The sequence below is a fragment of the Bubalus bubalis genome, chromosome 6 (assembly GCF_019923935.1).
Source record: "Bubalus bubalis isolate 160015118507 breed Murrah chromosome 6, NDDB_SH_1, whole genome shotgun sequence".
Lineage (NCBI taxonomy): Eukaryota > Metazoa > Chordata > Mammalia > Artiodactyla > Bovidae > Bubalus > Bubalus bubalis.
In genome coordinates, this window is record NC_059162.1 from 74574221 (window position 1) to 74593625 (window position 19405).

General features: G+C 35.5%; 1 protein-coding gene across 3 annotated transcripts in view; it reads left to right on the forward strand.

Moving 5' to 3' along the window:
• Positions 1–19405, forward strand: part of ANKRD13C (ankyrin repeat domain 13C) — a 91669-nt gene that overhangs the window by 26084 nt on the left and 46180 nt on the right. For all 3 annotated transcript variants that reach the window (XM_025288459.3, XM_044944857.2, XM_006077618.4), the window contains exons 2-5: positions 8075–8116; positions 14163–14267; positions 17631–17716; positions 18874–18919. In XM_025288459.3, coding sequence (XP_025144244.1) covers positions 8075–8116; positions 14163–14267; positions 17631–17716; positions 18874–18919 — 279 coding nt within the window. The remainder of the gene's footprint in view (positions 1–8074; positions 8117–14162; positions 14268–17630; positions 17717–18873; positions 18920–19405) is intronic.

A 19405-nucleotide genomic window follows, 5' to 3' on the forward strand; every position in this document is an offset into this window, starting at 1 on the left:
CCAAGGGACTCTAAAGAGTCTTCTCCAACACCACAGTTCAAAAGCATCAATTCTTCAGTGCTCAGTTTTTTTAATAGTCCAACTCTAACATCCATACATGACTACTGGAAAAACCATAGCTTTGACTAGACAGACAGTTGTTAGCAAAGTGATGTCTCTGCTTTTTAATATGCTGTCTAGGATGGTCATAGCTTTTCTTCCAAGGAGCAAGCATCTTTTAATTTCAAGCCTGCAGTCACCATCTGCAGTGATTTTGGAGCCCCCAAAAATAAAGTCTGTCACTGTTTCCATTTTTTCCTCATCTACTTGCCATGAAGTGATAGGACCAGATGTCATGATCTTAGTTTTCTGAATGTTGAGTTTTAAGCCAACTTTTTCACTCGCCTCTTTCACTTTCAACAAGAGGCTCTTTAGTTCTTCTTCACTTTCTGCCATAAGGGTAGTGTCATCTGGATACCTGAGGTTATTGATATTTCTCCCGGCAATCTTGATTCCAGCTTGTGCTTCATCCAGCCTGGCATTTTGCATGATGTACTCTGCATATAATTTAAATAAGCAGGGTCACAGTATGCAGCCTTGATGTACTCATTTCCTGATTTGGAACCAGTCTGTTGTTCCATGTCCAGTTCTAACTGTTGCTTCTTGACCTGCGTACACATTTCTCAGGAGGCAGGTCAGGTGGTCTGGTATTCCCATCTCTTGAAGAATTTTCCATGGTTTGTTGTGATCTACATAGTAAAGGCGTTGGTGTAGTCAATAAAGCAGAAGTAGATGTTTTTCTGGAACTCTTTTTGTTTTTTCAATGATCCAGCGGATGTTGGCAATTTGATCTTTGTTTCTTCTGCCTTTTCTAGAACCAGCTTGAACATATGGAAGTTCATGGTTCATGTGCTGTTGAAGCCTGGCTTGGAGAATTTTGAGCATTACTTTACTAGCATGTGAGATGAGTGCAATTGTGTGGTAGTTTGAGCATTCTTTGGCATTGCCTTTCTTTGGGATTGGAATGAAAACTGACCTTTTCCAGTCCTGTGGCCACTGCTGAGTTTTCCAAATTTGCTGGCATATTGAGTGCAGCACTTTCATGGCATCATCTTTCAGGATTTGAAATAGCTCAACTGGAATTTCATCATCTCCACTAACTTTGTTCGTAGTGATGCTTTCCAGGGCCCACCTGACTTCACATTCCAGGATGTCTGGCTCTAGGTGAGTGATCACACCATCGTGATTATCTGAGTCATGAAGATCTTTTTTTGTATGGTTCTTCTATATATTCTTGCCACCTCTTAATATCTTCTGCTTCTTTTAGGTCCATACCATTTCTGTCCTTTATTGAGCCCATCTTTGCATGAAATGTTCCCTTGGTATCTCTGATTTTCTTGAAGAGATCTCTAGTCTTTCCCATTCTATTGTTTTCCTCTTTCTTTGCATTGATCACTCAGGAAGGCTTCTTATCTCTCCTTGCTATTCTTTGGAGCTCTGCATTCAAACGGGTTTATCTTTCTTTTTCTCCTTTGCCTTTTTCATCTTTTCTTTTCTCAGCTATTTGTAAGGCGTCCTCAGACAACCATTTTGCCTTTTTGCATTTCTTTTTCTTAAGGATGATCTTGATCACTGCCTCCTGTACAGTGTCACAAACCTTGGTCCATAGTTCTTCCGTCACTCTATCAGATCTAATCCCTTGAATCTATTTGTCACTTCCACTGTATAATCATAAGGAATTTGATTTAGGTCATACCTGAATGGTCTAGTGGTTTTCCCTACTATCTTCGATTTAAGTCTGAATTTGGCAATAAGGAGTTCATGATCTGAGTCACAGTCAGCTCCCAGTCTTATTTTTGCTGACTGTATAGAGCTTCTCCATGTTTGGCTGCAAAGAATGTTATCAATCTGATTTCAGTGTTGACCATCTGGTGATGTCCATGTGTAGAGTCTTCTCTTGTGTTGTTGGAAGAGGGTGTTTGCTATGACCAGTGAGTTCTCTTGGCAAAACCCAGAATAAAAAAAAAGAATTGCACATTGGAATGAGATGGCTGAAAAAAAACTTAAGTGCTGCCAGAAAATTCGTATTAACTTTAGAAAGAACAGTAGAAATTCCTATAGCTGACTTCTCAACAAGAAAGAAAACCATAAGACCACATAGAATACTGAAGAAAATAACAGCTAATCAAGAATTATATACCCATTACAGTACCCTTTGAAGTTGAATAAACATTTGCAAACAAAACCTAAGAGAATTCACTTATCAGACCACCACTAAAAGAAATACTGAAGGATGTATTTCAGATAGAATAAAAGTGATTCTCAAGTAGAAAGCAATGAAGAGCAACAAAAGTGGTAAGAAATCCTAAATGAATATTGACTGTAAGATTCAAATAAAAACTCATGAGACTAGATAACAGCATGTAAGTCTGGATGGAGGGAATGAAGTTAGTGTTCTAAGGTCATTGACGTGCTCTCAAGGGTAATGTGCCATTTACCATGAGAATTTGATAAATCAAGGATGCATATTGTAAACTTTAGAGCTGTGCTATCTAATAGAAAGCCAGTGCAAGCCTCTCTTAAAACTAAATTTTATATTAGCTTCATAAAATAGAAGTAGGTTAAATTAATTTTAATACTACATCTTATTTAACCCAAAATATCCGAAACATTATTTTAATGTGATGATCAATATAAAACATTATTGAGATATTTTACATTCTTGTTTTTCATACTAAAGTCTTAAACATCCCACTTATGGCACATCTCAGTTCAGACCAGCCACACTTCCAATACTCAATAACCACATATAGCTACCATATCGGACAGTGCATGTCTAGGATAACTACTATAAAAATAGTAAAAATAAATATATACCTTCCATCCACAGACAGAAAACCAAAATGGAAATATGAAAATAATCAATTTAGAAAAAGGTAGGAAGATGAGAAAAAGAAATGTGGAACTGGCAAGACAAATATTGAAAGCACAATAGAAAGCACAATGCTGGAAGGTAGAGTTAAACTCCAATAATATCCTTAGTGGCTCAGCTGGTAAAGAATCCGCCTGCCATGTGGGTAGACCTGGGCTCCATCTCTGGGTTGGGATGATGCCCTGGAGAAGGGAACTGCTATCCACTCCAGTATTCTGGCCTGGAGAAGTCCATGGATTGTATAGTTTGTGGGGTCGCAAAAAGTCGGACACGACTAATCAACTTTTACTTCAATAGGATTAAGTATAATATATGAGACTGGATTAAATGCTCTAACAGTTAAATGATAAATACTGTCTTACTGTATGAAAAAACACCCAACTGTATACAATTGGAAACATATCTGAAATACAACATATACAAATTGAAAGTGAAAGGAGTGAAGAATATATTCCATGTAAATACCAGTCAAAAATTGGTATAGTTGTGTTAACATCATGTGGTTAACACAATTATAGTCACTAAGTCGTGTCCGACTCTTGTACCCCATGGACTATAGCCTCCCAGGCTCCTCTGTCCATGGAATTCTCCAGGCAAGAATACAGGGGTCAGTTGCCATTTCCTTCTCCAATATTAACATCATTAGATCAGATCAGATCAGATCAGTCGCTCAGTCGTGTCCGACTCTTTGCGACCCCATGAATCCCAGCACGCCAGGCCTCCCTGTCCATCACCAACTCCCGGAGTTCACTGAGACTCACATCCATCGAGTCAGTGATGCCATCAAGCCATCTCATCCTCTGTTGTCCCCTTCTCCTCTTGCCCCCAATCCCTCCCAGCATCAGAGTCTTTTCCAATGGGTCAACTCTTTGCAAGAGGTGGCCAAAGTACTGCAGTTTCAGCTTTAACATCATTCCTTCCAAAGAAATCCCAGGGCTGATCTCCTTTAGAATGGACTGGTTGGATCTCCTTACAGTCCAAGGGAATCTCAAGAGTCTTCTCCAACACCGCAGTTCAAAAGCATCAATTCTTCGGCGCTCAGCCTTCTTCACAGTCCAACTCTCACATCCATACATGACCACAGGAAAAACCATAGCCTTGACTAGACGAACCTTCGTTGGCAAAGTAATGTCTCTGCTTTTCAATATGCTATCTAGGTTGGTCATAACTTTCCTTCCAAGGAGTAAGCGTCTTTTAATTTCATGGCTGCAGTCACCATCTGTAGTGATTTTGGAGCCCAGAAAAATAAAGTCTGACACGGTTTCCACTGTTTCCCCATCTATTTCCCATGAAGTGATGCGACCGGGTTCCATGATCTTTGTTTTCTGAATGTTGAGCTTTAAGCCAACTTTTTCACTCTCTTTCACTTTCATCAAGAGGCTTTTGAGTTCCTCTTCACTTTCTGCCATAAGGGTGGTGTCATCTGCATATCTGAGGTGATTGATATTTCTCCCGGCAATCTTGATTCCAGCTTGTGTTTCTTCCAGTCCAGCGTTTCTCATAATCTACTCTGCATATAAGTTAAATAAACAGGGTGACAATATACAGCCTTGATGTACTCCTTTTCCTATTTGGAACTAGTCTGTTGTTCCATGTCCAGTTCGAACCATTGCCTCCTGACCTGCGTACAAATTTCTCAAGAAGCAGATCAGGTGGTCTGGTATTCCCATCTCTTTCAGAATTTTCCACAGTTTATTGTGATCACACACAGTCAAAGGCTTTGGCATAGTCAATAAAGCAGAAAGAGATGCTTTTCTGGAACTCTCTTGCTTTTTCTATGATCCAGCGGATGTTGGCAATTTGATCTCTGGTTCCTCTGCCTTTTCTAAAACCAGCTTGAACATCAGGAAGCTCACGGTTCACATATTGCTGATGCCTGGCTTGGAGAATTTTGAGCATTACTTTACTAGCGTGTGAGATGAGTGCAATTGTGCGGTAGTTTGAGAGCAGAAAATACCTGAGATAAAGAGAGGTGCTTCAAGATGAAAAAATCATTCATTTTACCGGGAAAGTATTTAAGGATTTGATTTGTAATTAATAACATAGGCTGAAAATGTGCCAAGCAAATATTGCTAGAAATATAAGAAGATATAGAAATCCCCGTTATTGTGGGAGATTTTAGCTTTCCTCTTTTTTTTTACAATAAGCTGACAAGAAAACCAGTAAGGATACAAAAAGTATAAACAACACAAACTGGACCTAGTATGTTTATTTGAAATGTTGCACCCCAGATCCTCAGGTTACATGCTGTTTTCAAACATACAGAAAACATTTACAAAAATTGACTAAACTTGACCATAATGCAACTTTCAACATGTTTCAGATTGAAATTATATTGAGTCTGTTCTCTGATCACATTGCAATTAAACTAGAGATTAGTAATCAAAAGATAAAGATATTAGGAAAAGGTGAAAAACCAAGCATCTAAGAATTTATTTCAAGAAATTAGGAAAAGAACAATTTAATTTACTTAATTTCCCAACTTAAGTCCGTTTTACCCAAATAACAGAAGAAAAGAAATAATAAAGGCAACAGTTATTTAGAACAGATGTTAAGTAGCAACATGCCAAAACTTTGTTCTTTAAAAAGATGCGTAAAATTAATGAACCTCAGACTGATCAAATAAGAAACACAAATAACAGATGTGAATGAAAAGTGGGGCATCTGCATAAATTTTAATGTCATTTAAAAATTGTAGAAGGATATTTATAAACAAAATGTATGACAATAGATGACAATTTAGATGACATGGACAGAATCCTAGAAAAACATTGTCAAAATGTACACAGAAAGGAATTAGGAAACATCAGTACTCTTGTCATTATTAATCCATAATAAAAATATTCACTCTAAGGAAATTCAAGGGCTAAATGGTTTTATAAACATATTCTTATAAACATGTAAGAAAAATAACATGAAAACTTTTACAGTTACATTACCCAATTATGGAAATATTTGGGTGTGCAACGCTTGCCTAAGGTAATGCCTGTTGCATTTTAGTGATATTTTTAGGGTTTGTTGCTATCAGAGCTTTTTCTGAAGCCTTCATTCACGAATGCTTATTGACTGTATTTTGAATGTTATATGTGTATTGGAAGCATTTCATATGCATAAATGAATAAAATATGTATCTAGTTGTACTGAGGTTAATGTCTAATGAAGGAGACAGATGTTTCTACATAAAAAGTACAGTTTAGTGTGAAAAGTTCTTCAGTAAAGAGATAGGTATAGAGGGCTCTGGGAGCAGTGCAGAGGGACATCTGATTATCTAGAGAAGGCTTCAGTGGATAGATGATGTTTGAGCTAAGCCCTAAAAGGTGAGTATTAACTTGTTAGGCCAATGGGAAGGAATATGTAGGAAGAGTTAACAAAATGTGTGTAAAATATCAAGAATCTCGGCTATTGGAGAATTTATTGCATGCAATTCAGATGAAATATGGGGTAAGAAAGAAACTAGGAGAAGAAAGGAAGGTAAGGATTTATCTCAAGAACCTTTTATGCCATGTTAAAGATAAAATGTGGACCACGGTCAAGCCTTTTAAGTGAAACTACAACATGGTGAAGTTCTTGTTTTAAAATTATTATTCCAGTTTAGAGAGGAGATTGAAATGAGAATTAAGAATGAAAGTCCAAAGTAAAGGCTTTGGTTTTGGCCTAGTGTTGAGCTGTTTCTGGCATCAGTTTGTCAACTAGTTTTGTTTACTTTTTGTGACTACTTTTTGATTTTGATAGAGATTTTCATAGAATGTGAATGCAACACATGAAATTAGTTCAGTATTTAGAAAAGGTAGAAGACGATCTTATTCTAACCAATCAAATTGGAAATTGATACTTGTATATGTAGATTTCTTTTTCTCTGGAGCTGATCAGAAACAAATGTTTACAATAACAAGGTACTGATTTTAGCAAAACAGAAAATGTATCTTCTATAGACCTACCTTGATTTAGCATATTGAGACAGAGGAAATTGTTTACCTTTGCAATATACTTTTTATTTAAAATTGAAGTATAATTGATGTACAACATTTTATTACTTTCAGGTCTATAACCTAATGTTTTCATGTTTGTATATAGTGAAATGATTACCACAAGAAGTCTGATTAATATGCATCACCAGACATAGTTCAAAATTTTTTTTTCTTGTGATGATAGCTTTTAAGATCTACATTTAACAATTTTCAAATGCAGTATAATAGTAACCATGCCATATATTACATCCCAGGACTTAATTTTTTTTTTTTTTAATTTTATTTTATTTTTAAACTTTACATAACTGTATTAGTTTTGCCAAGGACTTAATTTTTTAACTGAGTTTGTACCTTTTAATTCTCTTCACCCATTTCACCTACTCTCCTATTCTTCACCTTTGGCAATCACCAGTTTGTTCTCTCTCTCTCTCTCTCTCTCTGTGTATGTGTGTGTGTATATATGTGTGTGTGTGTGTGTGTGTGTGTGTATATATATATATATGTATGTATTTTAAAAAATTCCACATATAGGTGAGACTGTATGGTATTTGTCTCTATCTGACTGATTTCACTTAGCATAGTGCCTCACGGTCCATCTGTGTTGTTGCAAATGGCAAGATTTCATTCTTTTTTTAATGGCCAAATAACATTCCATTGAATGTGTAATACATACAGACACTCACACATTTTATCCATTTGTCTGTCGATGGGCACCTAGTTTGTTTCCATATCTTGGCTATCGTAAATAATGCTGCAGTGAACATAGGGGTGAATATATTTTTTTCCAGTTAGTGTTTTCATTTTCTTTTATTTTTTAAAACTTGAGGACAGGATTGAATCTTACTGAGATGAGCAAGGATGAGTGTGTAGTGGGTATTTAAACTGTGTGCTGAATGAACAAAGGTTGATACAGAGAAATTAGCAGCAAAGGAATCTGACATCTATTTGAAGGATAAGTCCCAAAGGCAAAATGGATATTTTTCATGGGAGGTGGGGGAAAGACAAGTAGGATATGCTGTGTTTAGAAACCATTGCGTCCTCTGACCTTGATTTTACCACATAAAGAGGATCATTTTTAGTCACATTATTTTTGCTTAAAATTTGTCAGTGAACTTTCTGAAGGAGCTGAAACCATTTTAAAATAATTTTCCCAGTGTTTTTATACTAATTTTATTTGTTTTTGTTTCTGTTTTAGGAAACACTCCTTTACATCTTGCTGTGATGTTAGGAAATAAAGGTTAGTAAATATTTCCTTTTTTTGTTGTTGTATAGTCATGTCTATGGGGTCGCACAGAGTTGGACACGACTGAAGCGACCTTAGCAGCTGCAGCAGCAGTCATGTATAATCAGTTTTATCACTGCAGATGGTGACTGCAGCCGTGAAATTAAAAGACACTTACTCTTTGGAAGGAAAGTTACGACCAACCTGGACAGCATATTCAAAAGCAGAGACATTACTTTGCCAACAAAGGTCCGTCTAGTCAAAGCTATGGTTTTTCCAGTAGTCATGTATGGATGTGAGAGTTGGACTGTGAAGAAAGCTGAGCACCAAAGAATTGATGCTTTTGAACTGTGGTGTTGGAGAAGACTCTTGAGATTCCCTTGGACTGCAAGGAGATCCAACCAGTCCATCCTAAAGGAGATCAATCCTGGGTGTTCATTGGAAGGACTGATCCTGAAGCTGAAACTCCAGTACTTTGGCCACCTGATGTGAAGAGCTGACTCATTTGAAAAGACCCTGATGCTGGGAAAGATTGAAGGTGGGAGGAGAAGGGGATGACAGAGGATGAGATGGTTGGATGGCATCACTGACTCAATGGACATGAGTTTGCATCAACTCCAGGAGTTGGTGATGGACAGGGGGCCTGGAGTGCTGCAGTCCGTGGGGTCGCAAAGAGTCTGACACAACTGAGTGACTGAACTGAACTGAATCAGTTTTAAACTGACTTCACTCATGTATAGTCAGTTTTAAAATTTTAAGACGAGTTTTATGTTTTGAATTTTAAAACATTCACCTGATTATTTGATTTGCTAATTGAGTCTAGGATTCAGTATATTAAAAAACACAACTACTTTCTCATTTTTCATAGCACTTTTTTCAAAGAGTTAGTGAAAATCTTATACTAACCTTTATGCCTTTCGAAACTTTTTCCCTTATTTGGTTATTTTTCTGTTAAGTATAATATCAGGAGACTGTTGTTTCCAAATATTAAGTTTATTAATATTATAATATTTTTAATATTCATAGAGTTTTGTAAGATTCTTTAATATGGACTATTGTTTATAAACTCGTAAGTCTAGAATTATTTTGATAGATAATAAAAAGTTAGTACTTGTTTATTCTTCAGAACAAAAAAACAGCTCAATGATGATTTAAAAGATCTCCTTTTTAAAAAAAAATTTTTTTATTTATTTGGCTGCACTGTGTCTTAGTTGCAGCATGTGAGATCTTAGTTCCCTGACCAGGGATTGAATTTGTGCCCTCTGCAGGGGGAGCATGGAGTCTTAGCCACAGGAGCATGGAGTCTTAGCCACTGGACCACCAGGGAATTCCCAAAAGATCTACTTTTTAAGCCTATTCCCAGATGCCATAATTATCTGGATTCTCAGTTATCTTGAAAAATGAGGATTCTAGGTAGCTGATTGGCAACCTTCTGAGTGCTAGATTTTAAAATCTTGGATGTGTTTGATAAAAATCTTTGGAAAGCATATACTGTTGAATTTTTAAACAAGATAACTTTTTAACACTTTTCTGATGTTCTAACCATATCATGAACACCTGTTATTGTTATATAGTATAAAATAGCTGTTGCTGTAAACGTTTGGTCTGAAAGATATTACTAGAACTTGCTTTGTTGAAAAACAAAATGCTTTTGCTAGTTTAAGTTTATGTGCTTATGTGAAACATGATTTGTCGGAAATTTAATTTAGATTTTAATACTACATAAATTGGCCACCTGATGCGAAGAGCTGACTCATTGAAAAAGACCCTGATGCAAAAGGAAAAGAGGGCAGCAGAGGATGAGATGGTTAGATAGCATCTCAGACTCAGTGGACATGAATCTGAGCAAACTCCAGAAGATAGTGAAGGACAGGGAAGCCTGGCGTGCTGCAGTCCTTGGGGTAGCAAAGAGTCAGACATAACTTAGCAACTGAACAGCAACAACAAAAGTGGGGACTCAAATTTTAGTTAGTTATGCTGTTTTTTTCCTCCTTACAGAGACTCACTCAAGTAACTTTTAAGTAAAGAGAGATTCATTAAAAGGCTATATATTAAATTCAAGCTATGGGGACTATCTGTGTCTCAGGATGAGTAGTAAAAAAGACAGTTTGGGAGATCAGCTATCATTTCCCCCTTCCTCCCTGTCTCTCCCCTTACTTCCTTCCTCTCTTTCTCTTCCCTTCCTTTCCTCCCTCCCCTCTGCCCACCCCCAACCTTCCACCTTCCTTTCCTTCATATATGTATGTATATCTACGCATCTATATCAATCATCTTGTCTTTTTCTTATGGTGTATCTACTGTTCTTTATATATATATATATATAAAATATTATCTTTTCTTGATTGATTTTCTCTGTTTATTGAAATTGACCATGACCCAAAATAAGTGTTCTAAGTTCCTGAATCTTGACGGCTTTCTGATTTCAGTGTTCTCCAGCTAATAGTTCAATTTCTTAGGTTCCCGAATTTCTGAACAGAAAGTTTGATTGGGCTAGTTCATCTTCAGCCAAGTCACAGTGATGAGTGACTAGCGATCTCATGAATTGTGTTTGGGATATGTGGTTACTCATATAAAATTAGCTTTAGTGAGACTGACTCGGAGACAGTTGGGGTAGAAGAGGGTATCAAGAATACAGAGGAAGAATATTTAGCAGGACTATTGGTAGGGCAGACCATGATAGTCATCTCTACACCTTGGCGAAAAGAAAGATACAGTTAGCTAAATTTGACCAATAAAAAAAGCTTATGCCTTCTTTTGAAGAACATTGGATCAGAACTTTAGAAAATAACTGAAATGTATTCATTTACAATGTGCTAGATGCTTTTTCAGGGCATTATACATGTTTACTCATTTAACATAGTAACCATGTGAGGAAGATACTATCATTGTCCCCATTTTACAGATGAAAAAAGTTAGCTCTGAGATGTTAAGCAACTTTCCCAGGGAGAAGTAGCAGAGTTTTGACTTGAACTTGGAGTATCTTATGTCACAGCCTGGATTCCTAATCATTATGGTGACCGGCATTGCTCTCTTTTCACTGTGAATCATTTGAAAAGAAAATGGTTTAAATCAAAGTTAGCTAACATGTAGCCTGCTTCCCTCCTGTCTTTGTGATAGTCATAGTTAATTTGATGCCAAGGTCTGATTGCTATTCTAAATTTAACACTTTAATAGTAAATATATATTTATCAGAATTTGAATGTGAAATTAAACATATTTACTGTCCTAGGTCCTACTTTTTGGTGGAGGAGGTTTTGCTGTGTTTCATCATAGGATTGTATCGGCCTATCCAAAATTGTTTTACAGAACATTTGTTTCATGGGAAATAATTTTTAGAGGAAAATAGTGATTTGGAAAATAGTGGCTTAATACATATTAAGCAGGTTTTTTTCTTTTTTTATTGTGGACCTTCTTAGCACTTTTGAGGGCTAATATTCATTGTGACATTCTGAATTGGAACCTTCTATTATAGAGTCATTGTTCCCTGTAGTTATTTGGTATTTTCTCTTTCTTACAAATATCTTGAGAAACTAGAGTTCTGTGGAACATATTTTGGGAAACACTTGGTTAGATTATTCATGATCTGCAAATAATATCAGTTTTTGCTCTTCCTAAGTCCTTTTCCTAAGTCCTAAGAGTAGGTAAAGCCATTAATATACTTATCAATATATAATTTTCCATTTATATTTTTTCAGTTGTATATTCTTTTTCTACTTTTTCCTAGTTGACCTTTTAATATTTTTGGTATTTGGTTGCATAGGCATGAGACTGAAATAGGTAGTGGAAGATAAAACATCTGCCTTATGTTTACTTCTGTACAGCAATTTTACATCCTACCACTGTTCAGTCTGTGCTACTCTGTTCTCTTTTATCTTCTCCTTTAGAGGTGTGCTGTGTCGTTAGTGACTTCATTGTTGAAGGGCACTTTTCATTTGTATACGTATTTGTAAACACAGTAAAAATTCCCAGGGCATTCAAACATTTGTTGATTGAATTAGGGAGAGATACCCTATAACTTACACACTTGTATTTACTTCTTTGACTCATCTTAACCTTCTGAATAACCTGTTTTTCACTAGTGAAGTCTTAATTTTTTCTGAATTTCTGGTGGGTATATTGGCCATGTTGGCTAGGAAGAGTTTCAGTTATGGATTTGAGTTGACATAGAGAAGAACATTATACTTAAAGGAGATTTCAGTGTACATGTATTTTTATATACTACTAGCAGACTTTCTTGGAGAAGGCGATGGCACCCCACTCCAGTACTCTTGCCTGGAAAATCCCATGGACGGAGGAGCTTGCTAGGCTGCAGTCCATGGGGTCGCTAAGAGTCGGACACGACTGAGCGACTTCATTTTCACTTTTCACTTTCATGCATTGGAGAAGGAAATGGCAACCCACTCCAGTATTCTTGCCTGGAGAATCCCAGGGACGGGGGAGCCTAGTGGGCTGCCGTCTATGGGGTCACACAGAGTCGGACACGACTGAAGCGACTTCGCAGCAGCAGCAGTTAGCAGCAGACTTTCCTAAACACCTTTGTGAAATTTCTGTATTTGTTTTGCTTACTTAATATAATGTCCTTTACTTAATATTTTAATATAATATGTGAGCTCTCTAATTATCTTTCTTTTCACTGCTTATATCTAGGACCTAGAACTTAGAAATGGCATATAATAGGCACTTGATAAATATATGCCAAAAGACTAATTGGTTGAATGAATCATTTCATTTAGGGAATTTAAATTGGATAGCTATCTTAAATTTCCCATGAGCCTTGTTTCAGATGTTTTCCTGCCTGTTAATATGCTTATTATTTTTAATTTAAGAAAAATTTCCTCAACCTATACAAAGGTCTATACCTTAGACTTTTTATTCCTATTGTAGAAAACTTTTATTCATGTTGTCATATATTATGTTAGTTCTTATTGTAAGACTTGGTTCAGATTACCACATATCCTCAATGTTAAATGTTGGAAATGCCCTAGCCACTGAGTTGGAAACAGCAAGTATTATATAGATAAAACAGTTGAAACCACAAAATCCATTGATGAAGTACTAGGTAAATTAATTTTCCCATGAATAACTGAAAATGTTGAGAGTGATGATTTAAAACCACCACCCCTGAACTTAACCAGCTAAGATCCAAGAGGCTGAGATCCCTCAGTGCATCCTAAAATATCCAGTGTTGAGAATTCCCTGGTGGTCCAGTGGTTAGAACATTATGCTTCCATTGCTGGGGGTGCAGGTTTGATCCTGGTTGGGGAACTAAGATCCTGCATGCTGTGTGACCAGCCCCCCAAAAATCCAGTGTTTTGGGAACTTTTGTCCTGATCATAGATTTTTAAATGTAATTATCCTGTCTCTTGTGGCAGTCTTCATTGTTTCTCTTAAGTTTCAGCAGGCAGCTGTGCCTGGGCTGGATGGTGAGCCAAGTATACCTTTTTTTGGAGTTACCTTTTTTGATTATTTTATTACCTTTTTATTACTTTTTTTGATTACTAGAAAAACTGTCCAGATTTGTCCTTATAATCATAAACAAGTTTTTGTCCCCTTTGGGTATTTTTCTGAACTAAACAAGCTGTAAAATTTGAAAAATAAGGGCTTATGGAAACATCAGTGATTCTTTTTGCAAATACTTTTTTCCCCCTTGAAATAAATAATGAACTTTCCATTTGACCTTGCAGATAGTCCTCTTCTGGCTCTTATTAGTTAGTAGGAGTTTTTATGTAAATTACTTTTGAGTTTCTTGAGTAATTTTTTATAATATGGAAACATTCTTAAAATATCCTTGGGAACAATTATTAGGGAACATAATATTTTGTTTGCAGAGAGATCCAATATATTTTTAGGTACTAGAATAGATAATTCTTGAATCTAAGGATTTGAAATAACATGGTTAGATACATAGGAATTAAAAAAATTACTTAATTCTCTACAGTACAGTGCTTATTTCATAGATCTGTTTATATTAACTTGATACCTTGAATTTTTACGGGATTTTTTAATTTAGAGATTCTGAAAATGGCATTATGTTTAATATTATTACCGTTCTATGTTTCAGAATGTGCCCATTTACTTTTGGCTCACAATGCTCCAGTAAAGGTGAAAAATGCTCAGGGATGGAGCCCGCTGGCGGAAGCCATCAGTTATGGAGATAGACAGATGAGTAAGCAATATAAATTACTATTGTTGTTATGTATTCTAAAAATATGAAATGATGCATTTGACATATTTTTCATTTGGTGTAACTTTCCATACTATGAAGAATTTGCAGCTACTTATAAACTTATGTATGAATTATTCTTGACCCTATATATTACCGTATATATATAAATGTACCATCCCTCAGGGTCATCCCAGTGCACCAGCCCTGACCCCACCTCATGCATCAAACCTGGACTGGTGATCTATTTCACATATGATAATATACATGTATTCAATGCTGTTCTCTCAAATCATCCCACCCTCGCCTTCTCCCACAGAGTCCAAAAGTCTGTTCTTTATATCTGTGTCTCTTTTGCTGTCTTGCAATGTCTTTTCCTCATAGTGTATCATATAAGCTTTGTGAAAAATCAAGTCATCAGTATGTTTCTTATTCAGCCTTTCATTTCTGGCTCCTAGAACAGTGCTTGGCACATGTATTTTTGTTCAGTGAATTAATGAAGATAATTAAAACTACAAGGAAGATTTGAGATTAATCAATAATTTAAAAATTTCTGAAAAGTATTACATTAGATTTTTATTTATTATCACTCTCCTGAGATACTCAAAACTTTAAAATATTTTTTTTAAAGAAAGTAATGACATTTGTTGTAGAAAGTTAGAAAATTATTGAGGAAAAAAGCTGGTGACTTTTTGGTCACTTGGTGACTCAATTGGTAAAGAATCCACCTGCAATGCAAGAAATCTGGGTTTGATCCCTGGGTCAGGAAGTTCTCCTGGAGAAGGAAATGGCAACCCACTCCAGCATTCTTGCCTGGAAGATCCCATGGTCAGAGGAGCCTGGCAGGCTACTGTCCATGGGGTTGCAAAGAATTGGACATTACTCAATGACTAAACCGTCACCAATGACATTTGTTGTAGCTAATTTTATTTTATTTGTCAATCACTGTTAATAAGATTCTTATAGTATGGGAATACAAATATTGACTCCCCCAGATATGCTAATAATTTTATCTGATTGTGTTCTGAGTGTCTCCATAAGTTGATGTTATATTTTAATGTGAAATCTCATAGAACAGGAATCTTTTTGCACACATCACTATGTTATATGTAGTTGCTGTCACTACATTTTTAATAATATTTGGTCATTTTATTAATTTTCTATGTATTGAAGGTCTTCAGTCAGTTATATTTAGTTGATGGAAACTATATGGTTTCTGCTTTTAATTAAGATGCCTTTTCTTTTTAGGATATTATATTTGTTCTTTATGTGAACGGCAGTCTGTTTTAATCTGAAGTAAAGGTAGATTGAATAAACATTTATTAAACTATTTGCCTTTATAGTGGAGAAGAATTATAGAAAGAATTCTATACTTAGATAATATAGTTTTGATATTAAATTATAACAAACATGAAGGTTAGTTAGAGTCATATAAATTTGAATCTTTAAAGAATCCTAATTTATCTAGGTAATTGGTCCTTAGACTATTTGGATTTTATAGACCAGAAAAGAATTTTTATTGAGGATTGATGTAAGAAGCTGAAGTTTTCATTTTAGCATCAGTTCAGTTCACTCACTCAGTCATGTCCAACTCTTTGTGACCCCATGAACCACAGCACGCCAGACCTACCTATCCATCACCAACTCCTGAAGTTTACCCAAACCCATGTCCATTGAGTCAGTGATGCCATCCAACCATCTCATCCTCTGTCATCCCCTTCTCCTCCTGCCTTCAATCTTTCCCAGCATCAGGGTCTTTTCAAAGATTTCCTATCTCTGAGATCATCTTTTAGACAACTGTTAACAACAGGACACTGCATCATCTGACTGAGGTTGGTAATCTTGACTCAGTCAGGTGAAGCCTTACTGATGATTAGCTGATGAGTCAGCTCTTCGCCACCAGGTGGCCAAAGTATTGGAGTTTCAGCTTCAACATCAGTCCTTCCAATGAACACCCAGGACTGATCTCCTTTAGGATGGACTGGTTGGATCTCCTTGCAGTCCAAGGGACTCTCAAAGAGTCTTCTCCAACACCACAGTTCAAAAGCATCAATTCTTCAGCCCTCAGCTTTCTTTATAGTCCAACTCTCACATCCATACATGACTACTGGAAAAACCATAGCCTTGACTAGACAGACCTTTGTCAACAAAGTAATGTCTCTGCTTTCTAATATGCTGTCTAGGTTGGTCATAACTTTCCTTCCAAGGAGTAAGTGTCTTTTAATTTCATGGCTGCAATCATCATCTGCAGTTATTTTGGAGCCCCCCAAAATAAAGTCAGCCACTGTTCCCACTGTTTCCCCATCTATTTCCCATGAAGTGATGGGACCAGCTGCCATGATCTTAGTTTTCTGAATGTTGAGCTTTAAGCCAACTTTTTCACTCTCCTCTTTCACCATGTATTGATGTATACATTCTCCACTTGACTAATACATTTTTTATCTTACTTTATTCAAAGCTAATATTTTCTCTTATTTCAGTAAATGTGAGAGATTGATTGAGTTTGCTGGTATGTTTTAGACCTTCATTCTAATAAACAAATCTTCTATTTACCTAATTGCAGGCACAGTAGTAAGCAGTTTATATTGAGCCTTTATAGTAACTCTTTGTAGTAGATTTTACTTGAGATTTACTATAGATTTTAATATAGATTTATTCTTACTTGACAAATGAAAAAAAGAAAGTGAAGTTTAGGAAAATTAATTAAGTGTTCCATATTGACACATCTAATAAGTAGTAAAGCTGTGGTTTGGACTTAAGCGATTTGTCTTAATATCTGTTAACTATTGAGAAGACACTGGAGGGTTTCAGGGTTTTTTTTTAAGAGTCTGAAGTTCTTTTCACAGATAGAATAGGATTTGTTTTAGTATTTTTTATGCTATGTTGGTAGTATGTGAGAGAAAGTACAGTCTCAAGTAAAAGAAGAACAGATGCAACTGATAACATTTTGTAGATAATTACATTTAAAAAAAAATAATACCTAGTATGATTTTTGAGATTTCCTATCTTTGAGATCATCTTTTAGACAACTGTTAACAACAGGACACTGCATCATCTGACTGAGGTTGGTAATCTTGACTCAGTCAGATGAAGCCTTACTGATGATTAAAAACCACCAAAGCTAGTATGACTGTAAGTTGATGTTGAGGTATCTCCTTTCAGTTTTTCTTGAGGATCATAACAGCTTTGCCAAAGGTATTTTCTAACATATTCACAATATCTGTATTATTTCTGTGTGTAATAAGCCAGTGGTGTTTCTTAGCATGGTGACATTTTTTTTCACAATTTTTTTTTTAGATATAATTAGCAGTCTAACCTGGCAAAATTCATTTTAAATTAAAAATTTTTTTAAAATTTAAATTTTAGTTACAGCTCTTTTAAGGAAGCTTAAGCAGCAATCCAGGGAAAGTGTTGAAGAAAAACGACCTCGATTATTAAAAGCCCTGAAAGAGGTAAGCTCAATTTCTTGACTGATTTTGCATCTCAACTGTAATTGAAAGTGTACTTTTATGCATTTTAAAAATGCAGTTTAATTATTTGCTAATTATTAAGGGTCAAGAAATAGTAAAAATCCTGCTTTAATTAAGCAATAATGACATTAAAAAATACTGATTATAGTGTATAATCTTATGGGAAGCATTATTTGCTTTGAACTTAGAAGGTAGATAAAGAATTATTGATCCCAATAAATAAGGTAACAGCTCTAAGAAAAAAGAAGGTAAGTGATAATTAATGGAAGTAATTTTTCTTTGTTCTTTGGATTCAAAAATTTTCTATGAGCAGAAGCTGCTACTGCTAGTAGGGCCAGTTTGCATTTTCTGTTTGTAACAAAACTGTTTATCTATCCTACTTCATGATGGTACAGCTGGGTGTAGTGGTACAGACAGGGAGAGAGGTTTGTTTTCTGTTATTTTTTTCTCTTTATTTTGGATGCCTGAAAAAACTGGGAGAAAGACCTATGAGTATGTCTTCTTTTAGGTATGCTATTTTTTGAAATCTCAAGGGATAAAATTTTTTGAGACTATTTGATTAATAGTTCCTTGAACAGTTATAGTTTTTGTTGTTTAGCTTCTAATTTAAGAAATAAAAACATTGTCTATAGATAATATGATGACAGATTATTTCAGATTTTGAAAACTTGTGTTATCACTTTATAGAAAAAAGTTTCTGTTGCAGGGAATGATTTTATTAGATCATTATGAGCCTACACAATAATCATTTTAGAAGTTTTTTTTTATAACACTTCTAAAGTTACTAACTATTCTCCCAATACTACTCATTTTGTTTTGGTTATACTGAGAAGTGGAATATTTATTGATGCAAATTTAAATGCCTATCAGTTTTATGTGATTAAAACGTTCTTGTAAAATCTAAAGTGGTATGTATTTTCCTTTGTGGATAAGTGTAGTAATGTCTGCTATTGTAATACTAAGTAATAAGCATATATATATATTTTGGTTCTTTCTCCAACCCCATAATTGAAATTATTTCCTATTTCTGTCTATAGATCTTTAATGATAACAGATTTTTTTAAAGCAAAATGTTAAGCAGGTATAAGAGCTGTTAACTAAGGTATGCATTTACTAATTATACATATTTCATTTCTCAGCTAGGTGACTTTTATCTCGAACTTCACTGGGATTTTCAAAGCTGGGGTAAGAATGTGCTATGTTTTACTGTAAAATATGTAGGTATGCAAAAATGCAAGTGTAAAAATAACTATTAAATATAAATGTTAAAATAACCAATATTTGCCATAAGGAAATTTAAATATTTTTCATCATGTTGAATATAATGGTTATAAAGCCCTGTGCGTGTGTGAGTTGCTCAGTTCTGTCCGGCTCTTTGAGACCCCATGGTCTGTAGCTTGCTAGGCTCCTCTGTCCATGGAATTCTCCAGGCAAGAATACTGGAGTGGGTTGCTATTCCCTTCTCCAGTCAGTAGATCTTCCCAACCCAGGGATTGAACCCAGGTCTCCCACAGTGCAGGCAGATTGTTTACCATCTGAGCCACCAGGGAAGCCCATAAAGCCCCATAGTAATATTTAATTATCCCAACCTGATTAGTAACTTCCATAATTATTTTTTTAAGGTAAAAAATTGTCTTATTTAAAAACAAAATGCTGGTTAAAATATAATAA